The sequence below is a fragment of the Phoca vitulina genome, unplaced genomic scaffold (genome assembly GCF_004348235.1).
Source record: "Phoca vitulina isolate PV1807 unplaced genomic scaffold, GSC_HSeal_1.0 scaffold20, whole genome shotgun sequence".
Lineage (NCBI taxonomy): Eukaryota > Metazoa > Chordata > Mammalia > Carnivora > Phocidae > Phoca > Phoca vitulina.
The window spans coordinates 29339651-29356728 of record NW_022589723.1 but is presented as its reverse complement, the minus strand read 5'-3'; the positions used below and the strand labels follow the sequence as shown (position 1 = coordinate 29356728).

At 46.8% G+C, this 17078-nt stretch overlaps 2 protein-coding genes across 4 annotated transcripts in view; one reads left to right on the top strand and one right to left on the bottom strand.

The window, feature by feature from the left end:
- The window catches only part of CA12 (carbonic anhydrase 12), a 52414-nt gene that overhangs the window by 19972 nt on the left and 15364 nt on the right, over positions 1-17078 (top strand). For all 3 annotated transcript variants that reach the window (XM_032417129.1, XM_032417127.1, XM_032417126.1), the window contains exons 3-4: positions 13271-13450; positions 14301-14443. In XM_032417129.1, the coding sequence (XP_032273020.1) occupies positions 13271-13450; positions 14301-14443 (323 nt within the window). The remainder of the gene's footprint in view (positions 1-13270; positions 13451-14300; positions 14444-17078) is intronic.
- APH1B (aph-1 homolog B, gamma-secretase subunit) overlaps positions 10289-17078 on the bottom strand; it is a 74452-nt gene continuing 67662 nt past the window's right edge. The window contains exon 7 of the mRNA XM_032417132.1: positions 10289-13156. The gene's annotated coding sequence lies outside the window, so the exon portion shown is untranslated. The remainder of the gene's footprint in view (positions 13157-17078) is intronic.

The window sequence follows — 17078 nt, the reverse complement described above, 5'->3', positions numbered from 1 at the left end:
TTGTATTAATTGTTAAACTTCCTGACTTGGATAGTTGTATTGTGATTATGGAAGGAAATGTCCTTGTTCTCAGGAGACAGACATCTAAGTATTTAAGTACAAGAGGGCTTGATGTCTGAAACTTTCTCTCAAAAGATAGCACCGACTTACGAGTGTCAAACTACCATTTTTCAATTTTAGAATGGTGTGAAAGTGATACACATTCAGTAGAAACTCTACTTGGAATTGTGAGTTTGGGTCTTTTCCTTGGCTAGCGATACCCAGTGTGATCCTCTCTGGTGACACTGGGTGGGGGCAGCGGCCCCAGCTCCCAGGCAGCCACCCCATCACGAGGATAAACAGCTGATACACTTACAACCATTCTGTACCCAGACAACCACTCTGTTTTTCACTTACAGTGCAGTACTCAACAGTTTACATGAGATATTCAACAGGCTTTGTGTTAGATGATTTCGCCCAATTGTAGGCTAGTATCAGCATGCTTAAGGTAGGCCAGGCTAAGCCGTGATGTTCGGTAGGTTAGGTGCATTTTCAAATTACAGGATATTTTCAATTTACAATGGGTTTATTGGGACATAATCCCATCACAGGCTGAGGAAGAACTGTAATAACAATAATGTGTATATATATAGAGAGAGTAATAAAGCAGGTGTGGCAAATGTTAACAGCTAGTGATTTTAGGTGAAGAGTGTATGGGAATGGATTGTGCTATTCTTCTAAATTTTCTGTACATTAAAAATTTTTCAGAATAAAAAGCTTTTTAAAAAGACACGTAAAAGTAAAATCATTATTTCCCTGTGCCTAGCAATGGGACCAAAGGAGAGGATGGGAAGAAGTAAATTGTGATTCTAGGTTTTGGTGCAGTGAGTGATACCATCAGTTGAGACAGAGAACCTTGAAGGAAGTGAGAGAAGTTTTGGAAGGAGGACGGTCAGAGAGGAAAAGATGGCAAGTTTGGTTATTCTTTTTTAATTGTTTGTCTGTCTGCCGCTCTCTCCAGCCATGTCTGGTTTCAGGAAGCCATGGGCATCCAGTAGGGGCGTCCAGTAGGCAGCTGGCCTGGAGCTCAGGAGGAAAGTGGGCAGGGCAGAGGTGGTGTTGAAACCATAGGAGGGGAGAGGCTCAGTCCAGGGACCTGTGCGAGAAAAAAGAAAGAGCCAAGGACAAAACCATGGGACAGCTGACATTAAGGGGCAGGGAGCGACAGATAGTGCAAGAGGAAAGGTTTCAGAAACGGGGTGGTGGGGGACACTGGGGCCAAGGGCCGCAAGAAAAACCAGGACTGAAGAGTCTTTTTGAATTCAGTGGGATGTGGGCCTCAAGTCAGAGTCACAGAGCAGTGAGTCTGAATGGGAAGTGAAGATGCACAAGCCAGCAGCTTAGACAATTCTTGGAAGATGCTTGGCTGCAAAACGGAGGTGAGAGATCACAGTGAAAGTGAAAAGGGTAGGTACTGGTTCCACTAACAGACATCAAAAGTCCACAACTCAATACCTTGCGGGGGTCACTTTCAGCTTGGATATCCAGCACTGTCCCTGACCTACTGTCTAATCCCGAATGCAGTCACAGTTGGTCACCCCGAGCCTCACACTTTTAACAAAGATGAGTGGTGGGGGTGTGTGTGTGGGGGGAGATGAGCAGCCTCTGTCAGCTAGAGGGGACAACTGTACCAAAGATTCAAATCGCCTGAGACGTTTTCAGACCTCCCGTTGCCAGGAAAAGAGCCTGGCTCAGAGGCAGCCTCTGCCCCCGTCATTTGCTCTCCCACCAACTTGCTTCCGGTGCCAGGAAACATTGCTACACCATCTTGTATGGAATACGCCTCTGTTAGCATTACGGTGTGAAGCCTCCCCTTTTCATTCGGGAGCTTGTTACAAATAATTGCCTCGTTGACCCCTCGACCCATGTTTCCAGGAAACCAGGCTGAGTCTTCTCCATCTTGCCTTCACACTGGCTTTAGTCACAGAGTTTTGTTTTTTTTAAAGGTTTTATTTATTTGAGAGAGAGAGAGCGCACATGATGGATGGGCAGGGGCAGAGGGAGAAGCAGGCTTCCCGCCGAGCAGGGAGCCCAATGCGAGGCTCGATCCCAGGACCCTGAGATCACGACCGGAGCTGAAGGCAGACGCTTAACTGACTGAGCCACCCAGGCGCCCCACAGTCACAGCCTCTTCTAAAACCCACACAGGTGAAACACTGCTGCTTGATTCCAGTCAACAGCTATTTTACAGACCAGAGGTGCCATTGAACCAGAGTCAAATATTTAAACTGCAGTAAAAAGCAATGATATGAACGGATAAATGAATGGTGCTATGTCCGTACAAGGGGATATGATTCAGCCATAAAAAGGAAGTATGGATGAACCATGAAAACATTGCACTATGTGAAAGATGCCGGACACAAAAGCCACATATTGATTCGCTGACATGCAGTGTACAGAGCATGCACATCCGTAGAGACAGAGAGTAGATGAGTGGTTACCGGGGGTTGAGGGAAGGAGGGGAATGGGGACTGAGGATGGGGTCTCCCTGTGGAGTGGTGAAAATGTTCTGGAGCTGAAGAGTGATGATGGTTGCCCACCACTGTGAACATACCAAATGTCACTAATGATACATTTATATTATATATATTTTACCACAAGAAAACATTAATTAAAAATTAAAAAAGCAACCTTACCCTGGTGAGGGAGGGTAAAAGCCCCGGCTCCGACGTCAAGGCCTTTGATCTGAGGAGGGCTTTTCATCAGCTCTTCTCGACTTTGGCTGCACATTAGAATCACCTGGGCAGCTTTTTGAAGCTTCCTGTGTGTGGACCCCACCCAAGACCAATTAAGCAGATCTCAGGGGCTGGGGCCAGGGGCAAACTTTTAAGAGCCCTCAGAGATGCCAGAGTAGGTCCAGGGTTAAGGAATATGGCTCTAGGGTTCTCAAAGTGTGGTCCCCAGACAGGCAGCATCAGCACACCTGGGAACTTGGTAGAAATGCAGATTCTGAGGCTCCACTCAAAACCTGCTGAATCAGAAGCTGTGGGGGCGGGGCTCGGCAATCTGTGTTTAACAAGCCCTCCAGGGGATTCTGATGCTCACTCATGTTTGACAACTGCTCTGAGGTTAGACTCGAGAAGAAATTACAGATAGCTTTCCTCAACCAGTGAGGGTTTACTGAGCACCTGCCATAATTTTCGTTCTGTGACAGGTGACAGGTGTGCAAATATAGAGACCTACCTCAGCTCCCCTTAAACATCTACGAGGTGGGATTCTAGGAAAAGAAATTGTGCATCAAAATGAGATGAGTCTTTTTATGGACAAATTGTATTCCATTGCATGTCTATATAACATTTTGTTTATCTGTTCATGTGTTGGTGAATAGACTTGGGGTATTTCCACCCTTTGGCAACTGGGAATAATGCTGCCGTGAACACTGGTGTCCAAATATCCGTTTGAGTCCCTGGTTTCACTTCTTTTGAGTATATTCCTAGGAATAGAATTGCTGATCATATGGTAATTCTAACTTTTTAAGGAGCCACCACACTGTTTTCCGTATCGGCTGCACCATTTCACATTCCCACTAGCGACGTACGCTTGGGGTGACGGAAACAGATCTGGAAATGGATAGTGGTGATGGCTGCTCAGCGGTGTGAATGTACTTGATGGCACAAATTCACTAAAAGATTGTTAAAATGGTAAACTTTATGTTATGTATATTTTGCCACAATAAAAAAAAATTTAAAAATGAGCCATAAAACCAGATTGAGAAAAGGAAATTATGTTCCTAATAGTCAACATTGAATAATTACCACAAACACCATTATTATGTTTCCAGAATTACCCATCTGCTAGTACATTCAAAAGATGATGTCTGCAGCCTTTTCTATTCAGAGATGCTTGAGCATGGAGAAAGAGTATTTTTAATATTCTTTTTAAGGAGGGTGGAGCAGGACATCTGGTTTGACTGTGGACTTCACATTTTTACACCACGATTCGTTTGTGAATGAGTCAAGGAAGACCGAAGGGAAGAGCGTGGGCTGAGCTCTGACCAGGGACCAGGGCCTGCCCAGGTTTTGCTACTGGACTGAGGCTATTCCCGCTGTAGCAGCTTGTTTCACTTACTGGTTTGTCGCTGTTGTTGCTCAAGAACCATTTGTTGGCCACTTGAGTTTGCCAAGCTCTGGGGTAGGAGGCAGGGACCTAAGAGCGAGAGAGGCAAGCTGAAAGCCAAGTGCAGTGTCCTCAGCCTCCAGGAACAGCGGCATCACCTGTGGGCTTGGTGACAGACACTGGGCATCCCCCGGAGTGCCTGATTCAGGAGGCGTGGGGTGGGGCCAAGGATCTGCGTTTCTAACCAGTTCTTAGGTGACCATGATTGATGGTGGTGATGATGATGATAATGCTTGCCTAGGGACTACACTTTGGGAACCGCTGGTCTACTGGGGTAGAAAGATACAGAATATTATTTTGATAACTGTAGGTGTTGCTAGGAAAAGAGAAATGCCAGGGGCTCTACAGGAGCCCAGAGAAGGGGGAACAGTCCCCTCTCACTCACAACCCCAGCATTACTGTTTTTATCTGCTGGGGCAGGTTTTGATCTGACTTTGTGTGCCTATAGATAGGGCAAGTGAGGGAGAAGGGCTGCTGAGAGCTAGCAGAGAGCTGAGCTGCTGGCCAGTCTTCAAGCTCACCTCTCCTCCGCCCCCCAACCCCATGGCTAAACCGGAAAGGATGCCCAAGCCCCAGTGTCAGCCCCTCCTCTCAAGCTGGCCCAAACACGAATTGAAATAACAAAGAGGAGAGTTTGACAGAAAGTATAGATGAAGTCACCTTCAGAGGCCTTTCCCCTTTGTATTAACCTGTAACATAAAATCCAAGGCAATCCTGCTTTAAGCTTTGTAAATAACAAGTAACCCGGACTCTCTAGCCCTCGCTCACTGCCCTGTCTCTGACTCATTTGTAATGTTAACAAAGGAAAATGCCAGTTTGATTCCCTGGCCTCCACTTGTTTATAATGAAGTCATAAGACCTCATCTATCAATCATTAACCCACAACCGGCTAGCCTCCTTTCCTTCTGGGCAGGATCCTGGTCTTTATGGCCATGCCTCTCCACTTGACCGGCAGGAAAACAGGCAGAATTGGCAGAATGTGGCCTCCTGCAGGGGGGCCAGAACCCAGCCAGCTGGACTCTGTGGGAACTCCATACTACCGATAGGCTGAACGCCCCCCTCCCGCCCCCCAGCCCCGGACTTCTATGAGAAGCTGTATGTCTTTTAATCAACTTCGGAAGGAAACTGCAGGAGCTATGAAGTATATATTAAACTTTAAATGTGGCTTCCACATCCCAACAACATCCTGAGGATGTGTGGATTCAAGATGGATTTAGAGGGGGCCTGAAGGCTGCCTTCCCCCACTGAATGGGGTCCTGTGGCTTAGCCATGTTTTGGGTGGCTCTAGGCACAGGCCCATGGCTGATGGCCCTCAGGGAAAGGTAGGTACCAGCCCCCTGAAAGGGGGGCCTTTCTAACAGACAGAGGAGTGTACATGAGCAGATGATGCCACATGATTCTCAGCCTAGTAGTAGGATGATGCCCGGCTTGGGAAAGGGGAAGCCAGATGAATCCTAGGTTCTTTCTGAGTTGATACATCACATGCATATAAAATATATAAGCTCTCTGCTGCAGCAAGCCCTCTGAACTTGCGGTGCCCTGTCTCTGGAATTCCATTCCTCTGGTTTTGCTCATGGTTGGCTCAGTCCCATTCCTTAAATCTCAATTTTACTGGCGCCTCCTCTGAGAAGCCTTCCGGTAGCATCTGGTCCACAGTGATCCCTCCGTGTTCTCTATCCTCTTCCTCGCTTCTTTCCTTCATAGCACTGATTGCAGACTGGAATTTTTTTAATTTATGTATTGGTTTGCTTCTTTGCAATTTATTGTCTGTCTCTTCCACTGGAATGTAAGCTCCATGAGGACAGAGACCAGATCTGTTTTGTTCCCTAGCACATCTTCAGCGCCTAATACAGTGTCTGGCACATGGTAGGCCCATTTGTTGAAGAAACGAGTGAATTAACTTCCAAATTAAGCAGCATTCCAAGGAAGAGTATTTAGTCAACATTTGAATATGCATTTCATTAAATGCGTATTCAAATTTGGTACACAATCTGTGATCACTTCCATTTAAATATACACGCCAGGACGTGGTCCATTTTTATTATATACTCAGATCCCCTTAGAAAACAAACTTTGGAGGACTGAGCAAAAGCTTTTATTGGACTGAAACTTTGACTACTGATCGAAGAAAAAGGTGTGTCAACATCCAGAATATGTCAACCTTGCCATGAGAGTTTTATCTGCTGGGGCAGGTTTTGATCTGACCTTGTGTTTTGGTAGCCGCTCCAAAGAGACATGCCCTGGAGCCCAGAGAGCTGTCTGCACAGACACTCACATAGGCACAGGCAGGAGGCTACCTGGGAGAATACGACCACCAGGAGATGTCAGGGGCAGCAGTGGATCTGAGGGACTGACTTAGAAAGGACCAAAAAGACAAACCTCAAAACAGGATAACCACGAGTGCGCTTTTCTGTGTGTGTCCAGACTCATCAGATATAGTCCAAGTTACAAACAATATTTTTATTAAAATATGTATTATTCTTGAGCACATAAGATGTACAGTCAGTGAGAAAGAGTAACCAGTGAGAAACTAGCAGTTATTCTGTAGTTCTTGTCTTCTAAGGAGCTCTCGGTGCTTTTATTATTACAATGTATGTACCAGGTGTATAAGAAATTACTCAACCCATAAAGTTTTTTACCTACCCCATACTACATCTGCAAACAGGTTACAAAATAATAAAATGATCCTGCATTTACTTGCATAAATGGTTATTTGCCTGAGGCAGTAATAAGTCTGTAACTATATATGTACAGAGTAAACACACTCCGTACACTCTGAAATCGGGCACTTAGAAAGCTAGGAGCCATATTAACCAGTCACAATACATGTACCTTATCTGGACCCTGATTCCAATAAACCGTTCAATGAGTTTATGAGACTACCGGGGAAACCAGAACACTCACTGGATATTTGATGACATTAAGAAATTACTGCCAACAGTTTTTAGATGTGAAAATAGTATTGTGGTTATTTTTAAAGACCCCTTATCTTTAGATAAGCATCCATAGATTTTCTTCAAAGTAATCCAGTGGAGGAGGGTAGACAAAACTGAACTAATTGTGGATAGATAGATGGGTACATGGGATCACTGTACGATACTCTTTACTTTTTTAATTTTTAATTTATTTTTATTATTTTTTTAGAGAGAGGGGAGGTGGGGCAGAGGGAGAGGGAGAAAGAGAATCTTAAGTAGGCTCCACGCTGGGAGTGGGCTCAGTGGGGCTCGATCTTACCACCCTGAGATCATGACCTGAGCCGAAATCAAGAGTCAGATGCTTAACCGACTGAGCCACCCAGATGCCCCGATACTCTTTACTTCTGTACCTACTTTTAAATTTTCTGTAATTAAATTTTAAAACAAGACACAAAATGTATTGGGGTGCCTGGGTGGTTTAGTTCGTTAAGCATCTGCCTTCAGCTCAGGTCATGGTCTCAGGGTACTGGGATCAAGCCCCACGTTGGGCTCCTTGCTCAGCAGGGAGTCTGCTTCTCCCTCTCCCTCTGCCCCTCCCCACTGTTAGTGCTCTATCTCTCTCAAATAAATAAATAAAATCTTTTTTTAAAAAAACCCACAAGATGTAGTAAGAAAGTAGTGAAATATAAGTTCATTAAAAAAATCATACTGACTTTTTTAGGCTCGTTGGTGCACTTTGGTTGCATACATTGTGGAATGCGGAAAACCAGATGGCTTGTCTTCCCATAGCCAGTCCTCTCTGATCAGCTTTGCAGGCCTGCTGAGTTCTCGGATTTCTGACTGGGTTTTTACTTCATGGGCTTCATTTCCAGGCAGGCTTCAGTGTTCTTGATCCATATGATGAACATTTATCGAGTGCCTCCTTCAGCCCGGAGTTAATTTCTACCTCAGCTGGCTGGACCCTCCCCAACCCACTGTCTTCTCAGGGCCACACTCCATCCATAGACTCCTCTTTCTCCTGGATCCAACCGTCCTTCTCTCTTCCCCTTTCCCTTCTGTATGGAAGTATGCTTAAGTCTCCCCATTAAGAACAAAACCCTTCTTGTTACCCTCACCTTCCTATAACCATGTGCATATGTGTACACACACTCTTCTCTCACCCCTTTATGGCTAGATTTCTGAAACGAGCTTAAGAAACGCTCCAAATCAATTTCTTAAGTGTTTCGTAAGGGCCGCTATGTCAGACATGCGGGAGGGATGTGACAAAAAGCTGTAGTCTTCAAAAGGACTTTGAAATCCGCAGACAGAGTTCTAGTCTGGAGCAGGTTGAGGTGCTGGTCCGGAGACAGCAGTCATGCACGAGACTTAAACAAGCATTCCCATCACTGTACCACAGTGTGAACCCCCAGCATGTCGGGGGTCGGGGGCAGGGAGAAAGTACTGGAGTAGCTTTGGCAGGACTTGAGCTGGACTTTGAAACCAGGACAAGATTTGGAAAGGTGAAGGGGAAAGAGGGCGGCATTTTAAGCACATTTTTAGCATAAGAACGTTTGTGAAGGTCGAGTTCATAACTTGTTCTGAGGATCGGGATGCCAGCCTGACCGTGGGGGCCACTGAAGGCCTTGACAGGCTGAGGTGTTTCAGGCCATGAAAGATGGCTACGGCTCTGCTCTGCTTTGTTGGGTGGGGCGGGCACGCTTCGGAGACAGGGAGGTGCTACGTCTGGTTAAACTTTGTCACCACAAGAAAGGAGGCTGGCGGCGAACAGGAAAGGCTGAGGCAGGGACCCTGCAGGAAGCCTGTGCAGTGTGACATGATGAGGGCCAGTCCTGAGGTGGTAGAGGTGGTGGTGGTAACAGAAACGTGGGACTCCACGACTGACTGAGGGCAAAGGATGGACAGAGCCAACCTGGCTCTGAGATTTTGAGCCTTGGAAGAAGTGGGGCCAGTGGTTGTCTGATGAGGCATCCCACCATCAAATTGAGATCTAGGCCGTAATACGTCAACTAACTGCAATATATGGACCTTACTTGAATCCTGAAGCTTACAAATAAACCATTACAAAGTGATGAGATAATTAGAAAACTGAATTCTGATGAGATTTGATAACCTTAAGGAATTAATTATTAACTTTTTAAGTGTGGTAATGGCATTGTGGCCCTTATGTTTTAGTGGCACATACTGAAGTATGTACAGATGAAAACGATTTGGGTTTCTTTCAGAATTATCCAGGGATAGAGGAGGGTGGGTGCGATATTGATGAGGCTGATCTGTTTTTGCCAATGGTTAGTTGTCGAAGCTGGGGGACATGCAGGTTCATTTTGCTCTTCTCTCTGCTGTTGTATGTATTTGAAATCTTCCATGACAAAAATTCTGGTCCTTGGGTAATGCAGACCTTGTACCCTGGGCCTCATAACTCCCAATCGGAAATCACAAGAGGCATTTTGAGCTGGGCCATGTTAATCTCCTGTCACATTTCAAAACAGAAAAACATGAGCTGGAAAGAAATAATGCTTTGACTTTGTTTGGAAAAACAAACTGGGAGATACACATGATCTCCTTTATCAGGATCATGTGAGGAATCCAATTAACTGGAAAGGCAAAGTCAAAACTGAGAAAAGTGGAGTTTTTATGGTAGCTGGAAATAAATGCCTCTTTTGGAAGAGTTAGTCCCAAGTGAGGTTTCCTGGCACCGGGGCACTTGGCATGAGTGTGGAAGCTGAGACCAAGTTGAAAAGCTACAGTCTGGGCTGCGGCTGCCTGCAAAAGGCCAGTGTTACTTCGGCGACAAGTCACACATCCCCCAGGCGGAGGCCAGGGGTGGGGGGCCAAAAGGGGTCTACTGACAGCACCTCAATACTGGTTCCCTGGTGCCCACCCACACAGCATCGCACGCCCCTCGCACTCACAAGCCACGAAGGCGGGAGGCTGCTCTGCCAAGGTCCCCAGCCGTGCAGGAAGGGGACACTGGCCATCCCGTGCTGGTGGGGGGGTCTTATGAACTGCTGTGAAGCCCCGTACTTGGCAGGCCATCTCGCAGGCCATCTCCCAGGCCACAGGGCAGCAAACCAGATTTCTTTCTCACTGAGTGCTCCCAAACAGAACACATCCTCATGCAGGTAAACTAGGAAGCTAGGAAGGTAAATTTTGAACCTGAGCAAGTGACCTAATTTTTCTTTTCTTTTTTGATGGGAAAAAAATGATACAGGGTGGTAGGGAAGCAAGGGGGATTAATAGAGGGGCACGCTTCCCTGGAGAGGAACAAGCACAAAATTAGCTTCAGAATGCAGCTCCGCAAACAGGTAAGGGCCTGCTCTGTGCCAGGCATTATGGGAGAGGCAGGGATGAACGTGATATGGCCCTTGCCTTCCTGAAGAGCATGGGAGAGGGAGGAAACAGGCATGCCCCAAATCTCCTGGATAAATTCTAAAACAGGAGGGCATGGAGATTCTGTGACCCAGGCAAGATAACTCTGTAACTAAGCCAAGGTCTAATTAGGGCAAATCATTTAATCTCAATTCTTCATCTATAAAATGGTACAATTTTTGCCTTGCTGATCCTATAGAGTTGTAAGGATCAAAACTACTACAAATAATAATAATAAAGCAGGAGTAGAAAAGGCTTTTTAGACCCTGTTGCCCCTAAGGGGCTGTGGCTGGTGCTCAAAGATGAGTGGGGACGGCAGCTAACATCGCGGCAGGTTCCTGAAGCCAGGGGCTCGCCCGCCCCGGGAGCAGCAGTGCCCTGCGCTCAGTCCCACAGCCGCTTCCCACCAGGCACCTTGTCACATGCCCAGGAGCCAGCTGCTTGGCATGAGCGGCTCTCTCCAACCCATTCAAACTTGCCTGATACAGAGGGTGGAGGCGCTTAGTCCTAGTAATCTCCATGCATCTCGGAGCTGAGAGCCAGAACGGAACTTCCAGAACACGGTGTTCAATCCTCTCATTTGTATGAAGGGTAAAGGAGACTCAGGCAGGGAATGTGACTTGCTCAAGGTCACTCACTGAGGTGGTGGGATGGCTGGCGCTGATCTTGTTTTCTGGACTCTTCTCATCCGACATAGCTGCTTCTCTTTCTGAAGAAGGTTTTGCCAACACTTCCTTGCCCCCAAATACCTAATCCAGTGTCAGTTCCAATAAAGAGTATTTAGTTCCAATAAAGAGTATTTAGGGCACAATGAAAAAGAAAAATTCCTCCTGATGACCTTTCCCAAGTTCTCTGTTCTTTGGGGTCTTTTATTCTTGGGGAAACTGTTTACCAAATGCCTGTTATGTGTGTGACCCTAATCACAACGTGAGTTCACAGCGATCACAATGAGATGGTCCTGTCCCTAAAGAGTTCTTAGTTTAGTTAGCACTAGAATGCCCTCTTCATGAAACCTTTTGGAACCTCTGTTTTGGGAAGAGAAAGTCCTAACCCAGTTCCCTTTAGTCATGTGTCCAAGGAGAAATCATCATCTCATTGCTGTACCTCTTCACTTACGGGGTTTTTCCTTTTGTGCCTGGCCGGCAGCTTCTGCCACCCTGGCCGTGGGTCCAAACGTCATTGGGAGCAACAAAGAGGCTGGCAGCCTGCACTCTAGAAGGCTTGCCACCCCAGAGCTGTGCTGCTTCCTGACCTGAGGGTTTGCATGATACCTCATGACTGCTCCATCTCTGCTTCCTGCTGTCCCTAAGGAATTCGGTTTTGTCCTCAGCTGAGTAATGGTCTTACCTCGGTGTCCTCTTGCTACCCTCTCTCTCTGCCATCTTGGTGTGGTTGAGTTGCTTTGAGTCCAGGGCTCTGAGGTCTTGAAAATTAAAATATAGCTCAGTGAAGACTCTGACATGCGCAAGTGAGAAAACTGGTGTCCAGTGAAAGGTTGGACAGGACATTTTGAAATCCCTTCAAGCTCTAACATTTCCAAGAAGGCATATCCAAAGGTTGACAGCCTGAAAAATTGGTAGGGTTCTACCGTGTATGTCCAGACCTTGGATCAACTCCTCATAGCAAGTTTTTCTTCCAACTCTCCTTACTCTCAGATGAAGTCTCCTAGTTAGAGAACAAGGGGTAGGGAGCCGGGATTCTGTGAGGCCAGTGTACACACGTCCACTCTTCTGAAATAGTGCTGCTGTCTATGGACGGGTTCCCAGAAGAAGTGGTGTTCCTTTGCCCTCTGCTCCAGTTTCATTCCTGGTGCTGAAATACTGACGAATGGACCCCAGATGGCAAAGCTTGGGTCCCAACTCAAAGAGAGCCCACAGAGCACCATGGTTCCACCCTAACGAGCCACGACATGCCAATTACTTGCTTTTCTGGGGAAACCTCCACCTGAAAATCCATTTAATTACCACGGGAGATAATCTTTTAAACACAGCTTTACATTCTTTAAAGATTTTTTTTCCCTGTGGGAGTAAGAAAGTTTATCTGAACGTGGGATTGGAGGGTTTATTGCCATTTCCAGAGGAAGGACAATTACCCGGTAGTTAGCAAGAAGCCTGAGCCCTGGAGGATTTATTTTTTAAGTCTCTTCCTGCTCACTGGTAGTTTGGCATTAGTTTATAGTATTGTCACACTCTCCCAGTATAAACTTTGCACTGAGCTCTGTGATTCCAGGCATATAATTACTTGATATTTTTCAAGCATCCCTATCAGATTGGGTTTTATATTTGCTCTAGATGTGGGTATCAAGAGTCAATGTCCCCAAGGGTTTCCTATTAGGAAGGTCATACCTCCACCAGCCCCAAAGACCTATCTGGAGCTGTGGTCAGTCCTACACCAACTTTTCCAGCCTGAAGTATCCCAAAGGATGCAAGTTTGGGCAAGCAGGGGCCCTGTTGTTGTGTTCAACCCGGCGGACCCGAGACCCTGAGTAATTCCTGCTAATAATAGGTGCTCCATAAACAGATGCAAAATTGCTGAAAATCAATAGGTCTTCGCGTAGAGAGGATGTGTACTGTGTCAAAATATGAACAATGTAAAATTCAAACGGAGCTTGGTGGGCCTTAGTCCTTGGCATGGGGCTGCTCTAAGAGTCCTTCTTTCCCCACATCACTTTAAGAGCAAGTGAGCAGTAGGCTGAGATCTCTGGGTCTTGAAGAATATCCCTGTGGGGACGAAGAGGAGAAAAGGAGTGATTGTATTGAACACAGGATTAGAAAGTGAGGAAAGAACATTTGTGGAAAACTGACTAAACTTTGGGCTTGAATCTCCGCTTCCAGGTCCCGATGGGGAGAAGAGCTGGTCCAAGAAGTACCCGTCATGTGGGGGTGTGCTGCAGTCCCCAATAGACCTGCACAGTGACATCCTCCAGTACGACGCCAGCCTTGTGCCCCTGGGGTTCCAAGGCTACAATGTTTCTGCCAACGAGCAGTTTATCCTGATCAACGATGGCCATTCAGGTGAGAGAGATACCTCTAAGATCTGCAAGGGGATGTCTGAGCATCCCTCAGCTCCTTGGCCTGCTCTCTTCCATCTGGCAGGGAGGGGGCTCCAGTGAAATACCCAGAAGGGGTGGGGGCAGGGCGTGGGGGAGAGCCCAGGGATGCCTGGACCACTCATTCAGGGGATGCTGGAGGCAGCTCTGCCGGGGCAGCACTTCTCAGAAGAAGCACATCTCTTGGGAAGGGGGAGGGTACGGGCCTGAGCCCGTTGGCCCCTTGGCTCAAATATTCCAGGAGCCACGTGATTCACTGTGGGGTCCCCCAGGCTTTGGAGTCAGACAAACCTGGACCTGAATCCTGGCTTCACTCCTTAGGAGTCATGACACTCTGAGTAAGAATATTAACCTCTTTGAGCTTTTGTCTGGAAAACGGGCATATTGATGGGTACCATGAAGACTAGAGATTACGTATGTTGGGATCTGTAATACAGGAGATGCTTCATAAATAGTAATTTTTATTGCTATTGTTATATTATTCTACAGCTTGGCAGATACTTCATTAACAGTTTGATCTTCCTAGCTGGGTGTGTAATACATGGGGATGTAAACCAAACAACCACCCGGTGGTCTAGTATTCGTGCTCCTGCTGTCCTTTTCCCAGGGGAGCTGAGAAGGTGCTGGTGCTGCTAGAATTGCTTTAGGGAAATGGGGCCGTTCTCAGAAGAGCCCAGGTTTCTGATCCTCAGCCTGTGTCTCTCCGCTCGCTGTATCCACCTGCCTCCTGTCTGGGCCCGGGCAGGTGTTGCCTCCCTAACTGCTCTCAGGCAGTGCTCAGCGGGCCAGGGCTCTGAAGGCTCCACTCCCCACAGTGAGGCTGAACCTGACCCCGGACATGCACCTCCAGGGCCTCCGGTCCCGCTACACTGCCACACAGCTCCACCTGCACTGGGGGAACCAGAATGACCCGCACGGCTCCGAGCACACTGTCGGAGGGAAGCACTTCGCCGCCGAGGTGAGTGGGGCCGCAGGGCTGGCAGAGGCTGCCTGGCGCTGGGTGGTCTGGCACCCTTCCACCTGGCCGGTGGACAAATAAGATCGGAGCACGAGCAAGGGCTGCCTTCAGGCTCCCCACCCCCATCCCTGGCGCTGTCAGCAGCACAGCAAGGTAGAGCCACTCCAGCCACCTGCAGCTCATCTGCGGTGTCCTGGTCCCCTTCCTCTCCTGAACATGCAGAGTTTGTCTCTCTGTCGTTTACCGAACGACGCTGCTCAGAAGGCAATGCTCCCGGGGGGGGGGCGCCCAGAAGGATGCACATGCTGCTTTTCTAGACATCGCCTCTCCGCTTGCACATAGCAAGATCCCACCAGCTTGTCCGGCCAACACAGGTCATCCCCAGCACATAATAACACCTTGACTACGGCATCTATGTACCCCAATACAACGGAGCCGCCTATGGCCAAGGGCCAAAACCTATTAGAAGTGTGAGCTACAGCAGTCAACGGAAAAACAGTGGATGACCCTGGTTATAAGGGTTTGATCAGTGTTACACAGCTTAGAGATCTCAAGATATCGTCAGTTGGGGCAGCTTCTTACCCTAGACTTGAGTTGGATCTGAGGATCTGAGAATGTGCTTCAGGAAGCCCACTCTATATAATATTTTGTGCGTATCCCACTGCTGACTCATACTGGGCTAACTGCTCCCCCAAACTTCTCAGTCTTTCTTCACATGCTTGGAACCTTGGGCCCCGGGGTTACTCTTCTACTTGGCCACAAGCCGAGGGATGACTGGCATTACAATACACAGGACATCAGGGCAGTGAGAGATGCGATGAGGACAGTTTGGGATGTCAGCACAGCACTGTGTTGTGTCGCTCTGAGGCACTAACCGAAAAGGCCACAAGAAACCAGGAGGAGTGAAGCATTGTGCCTGCCCCACAGGTGTGCGGGGGGGACATGGGGGTGCTCGAGTTGCTCCATTTCAGAGCTCCCATGGGATAGAACTTGGGGGTGTGGTTCTGAACATTTACAGGGCAATAAATACAAGGAGATAAATGCTACTGATCAGCCAGGTAAATAATGACATGACCATTCTCCTCTCTTCTTAACTGCTAAACTGCTTAATGTCTCAGGCTAATTACAGGTCAAGTTACAAGCGTGGAGGGGCTATAATTCTGGCCCAATAGGATGGCACTCTTGGAGGTGCACGTACTTCAAACCAGGCCCATCTCTGAACCTCCAGGACTGCAATTTCTCTCAGGCTAATTGCAATGTGGAGGCTTCTACTTACCCAGGGGAAATAAAGAAGGAGCTAGGGTGTAGGCTGAGAGAGTTTGAGCATTTAAAAATATTTCTAGTTACTCTGTTTTCTGCTCTTAAGCCACATCGTCACCAAGGGCCTGGTGAAGATGGAGCGTACATGTCTATAATAGTGAAAATATATCAAGGTGACCCAAAAGTGGCAGATTCTCTATGGAGGGTCCTTGAAAGTGTAGCAGTTCTTCTGGGTTGAGTCCTATAAAGAAGCCTCTCTTAAACTCAGCAGGGAATTCTCCTCTGTCTGTATTAGTCTTCACCTCCTCTTGATTTAATCTGAACACAGTAAGAAAAGTGGTGAAACAGACCACGAGCTCAAAGGGCAGGTATAATAAGAACTAAGGATCTAGGACCTTCAGGGGTTTCACCATAAAGAAGTCTCCATTTCTCAAAGCTGGGCCAAGCTAACACGGTATAAGGCAACGCAACAGGCTATATCCTTCACACGGAAAGATGGTGAAATAGGAACTCCTAAGAAATCTTTAATAGATGACTACTTAAAAGAAGAAATAATTTTGTATAGTTTTTTTTTTTTTTTTTTTTAAAGATTTTATTTATTTATTTAATTGACAGAGAGAGACAGCGAGAGAGGGAACACAAGCAGGGGGAATGGGAGAGGGAGAAGCAGGCTTCCCGCCGAGCAGGGAGCCCGATGCGGGGCTCGATCCCAGGACCCCGGGATCATGACCTGAGCCGAAGGCAGTCGCTTAACCAACTGAGCCACCCAGGCGCCCCAAATTTTGTATAGTTTTTAAAAATTAGAAAGGGTCACTTGAAATGTGAGGAACATTGAGCCATATTCAATAAAATATGCTTGAATTCTATTTACAACCACGTAAGACAGAAAAAGAGATGAAGAAAAGGAAGAGAGAAAATCTCAATGTGTTATAGTCCCAAGAGGAAAAGAATCAACAAAAATGTGTATCATGTATATAGACCTATCTACTAATATTTTTTGGAGGACAGGTGACACCATCTTTTGGATTAAAAATTAGGTTAAACATTGTCAGAATTTGATTTGTCATAACAATGTCTTAATACTTAGACTTTTTAAATCCAAGATTTCTCAGCAAGTTCTCTTTTCTTCACTTTAATAATGACAAGTAATTCCTGCTTTGAAAAAAAATGAGCTTAGAATTTTATTTTGTAAAGGTAAGAATCTACATTCAGGGAGTAACATTCTTGTTTTCTGTTATCTTAAAATATGGCTGATTAAATCTGTACAAGAACCATGCTGTAATTTTTTCCCACCTGAGGGATAAATACGTGTCCTACTGTGGATACAGTTGCAATTAAGTTACCACTGGAGGTTTCCTGCCTCAGCCCCTACTAC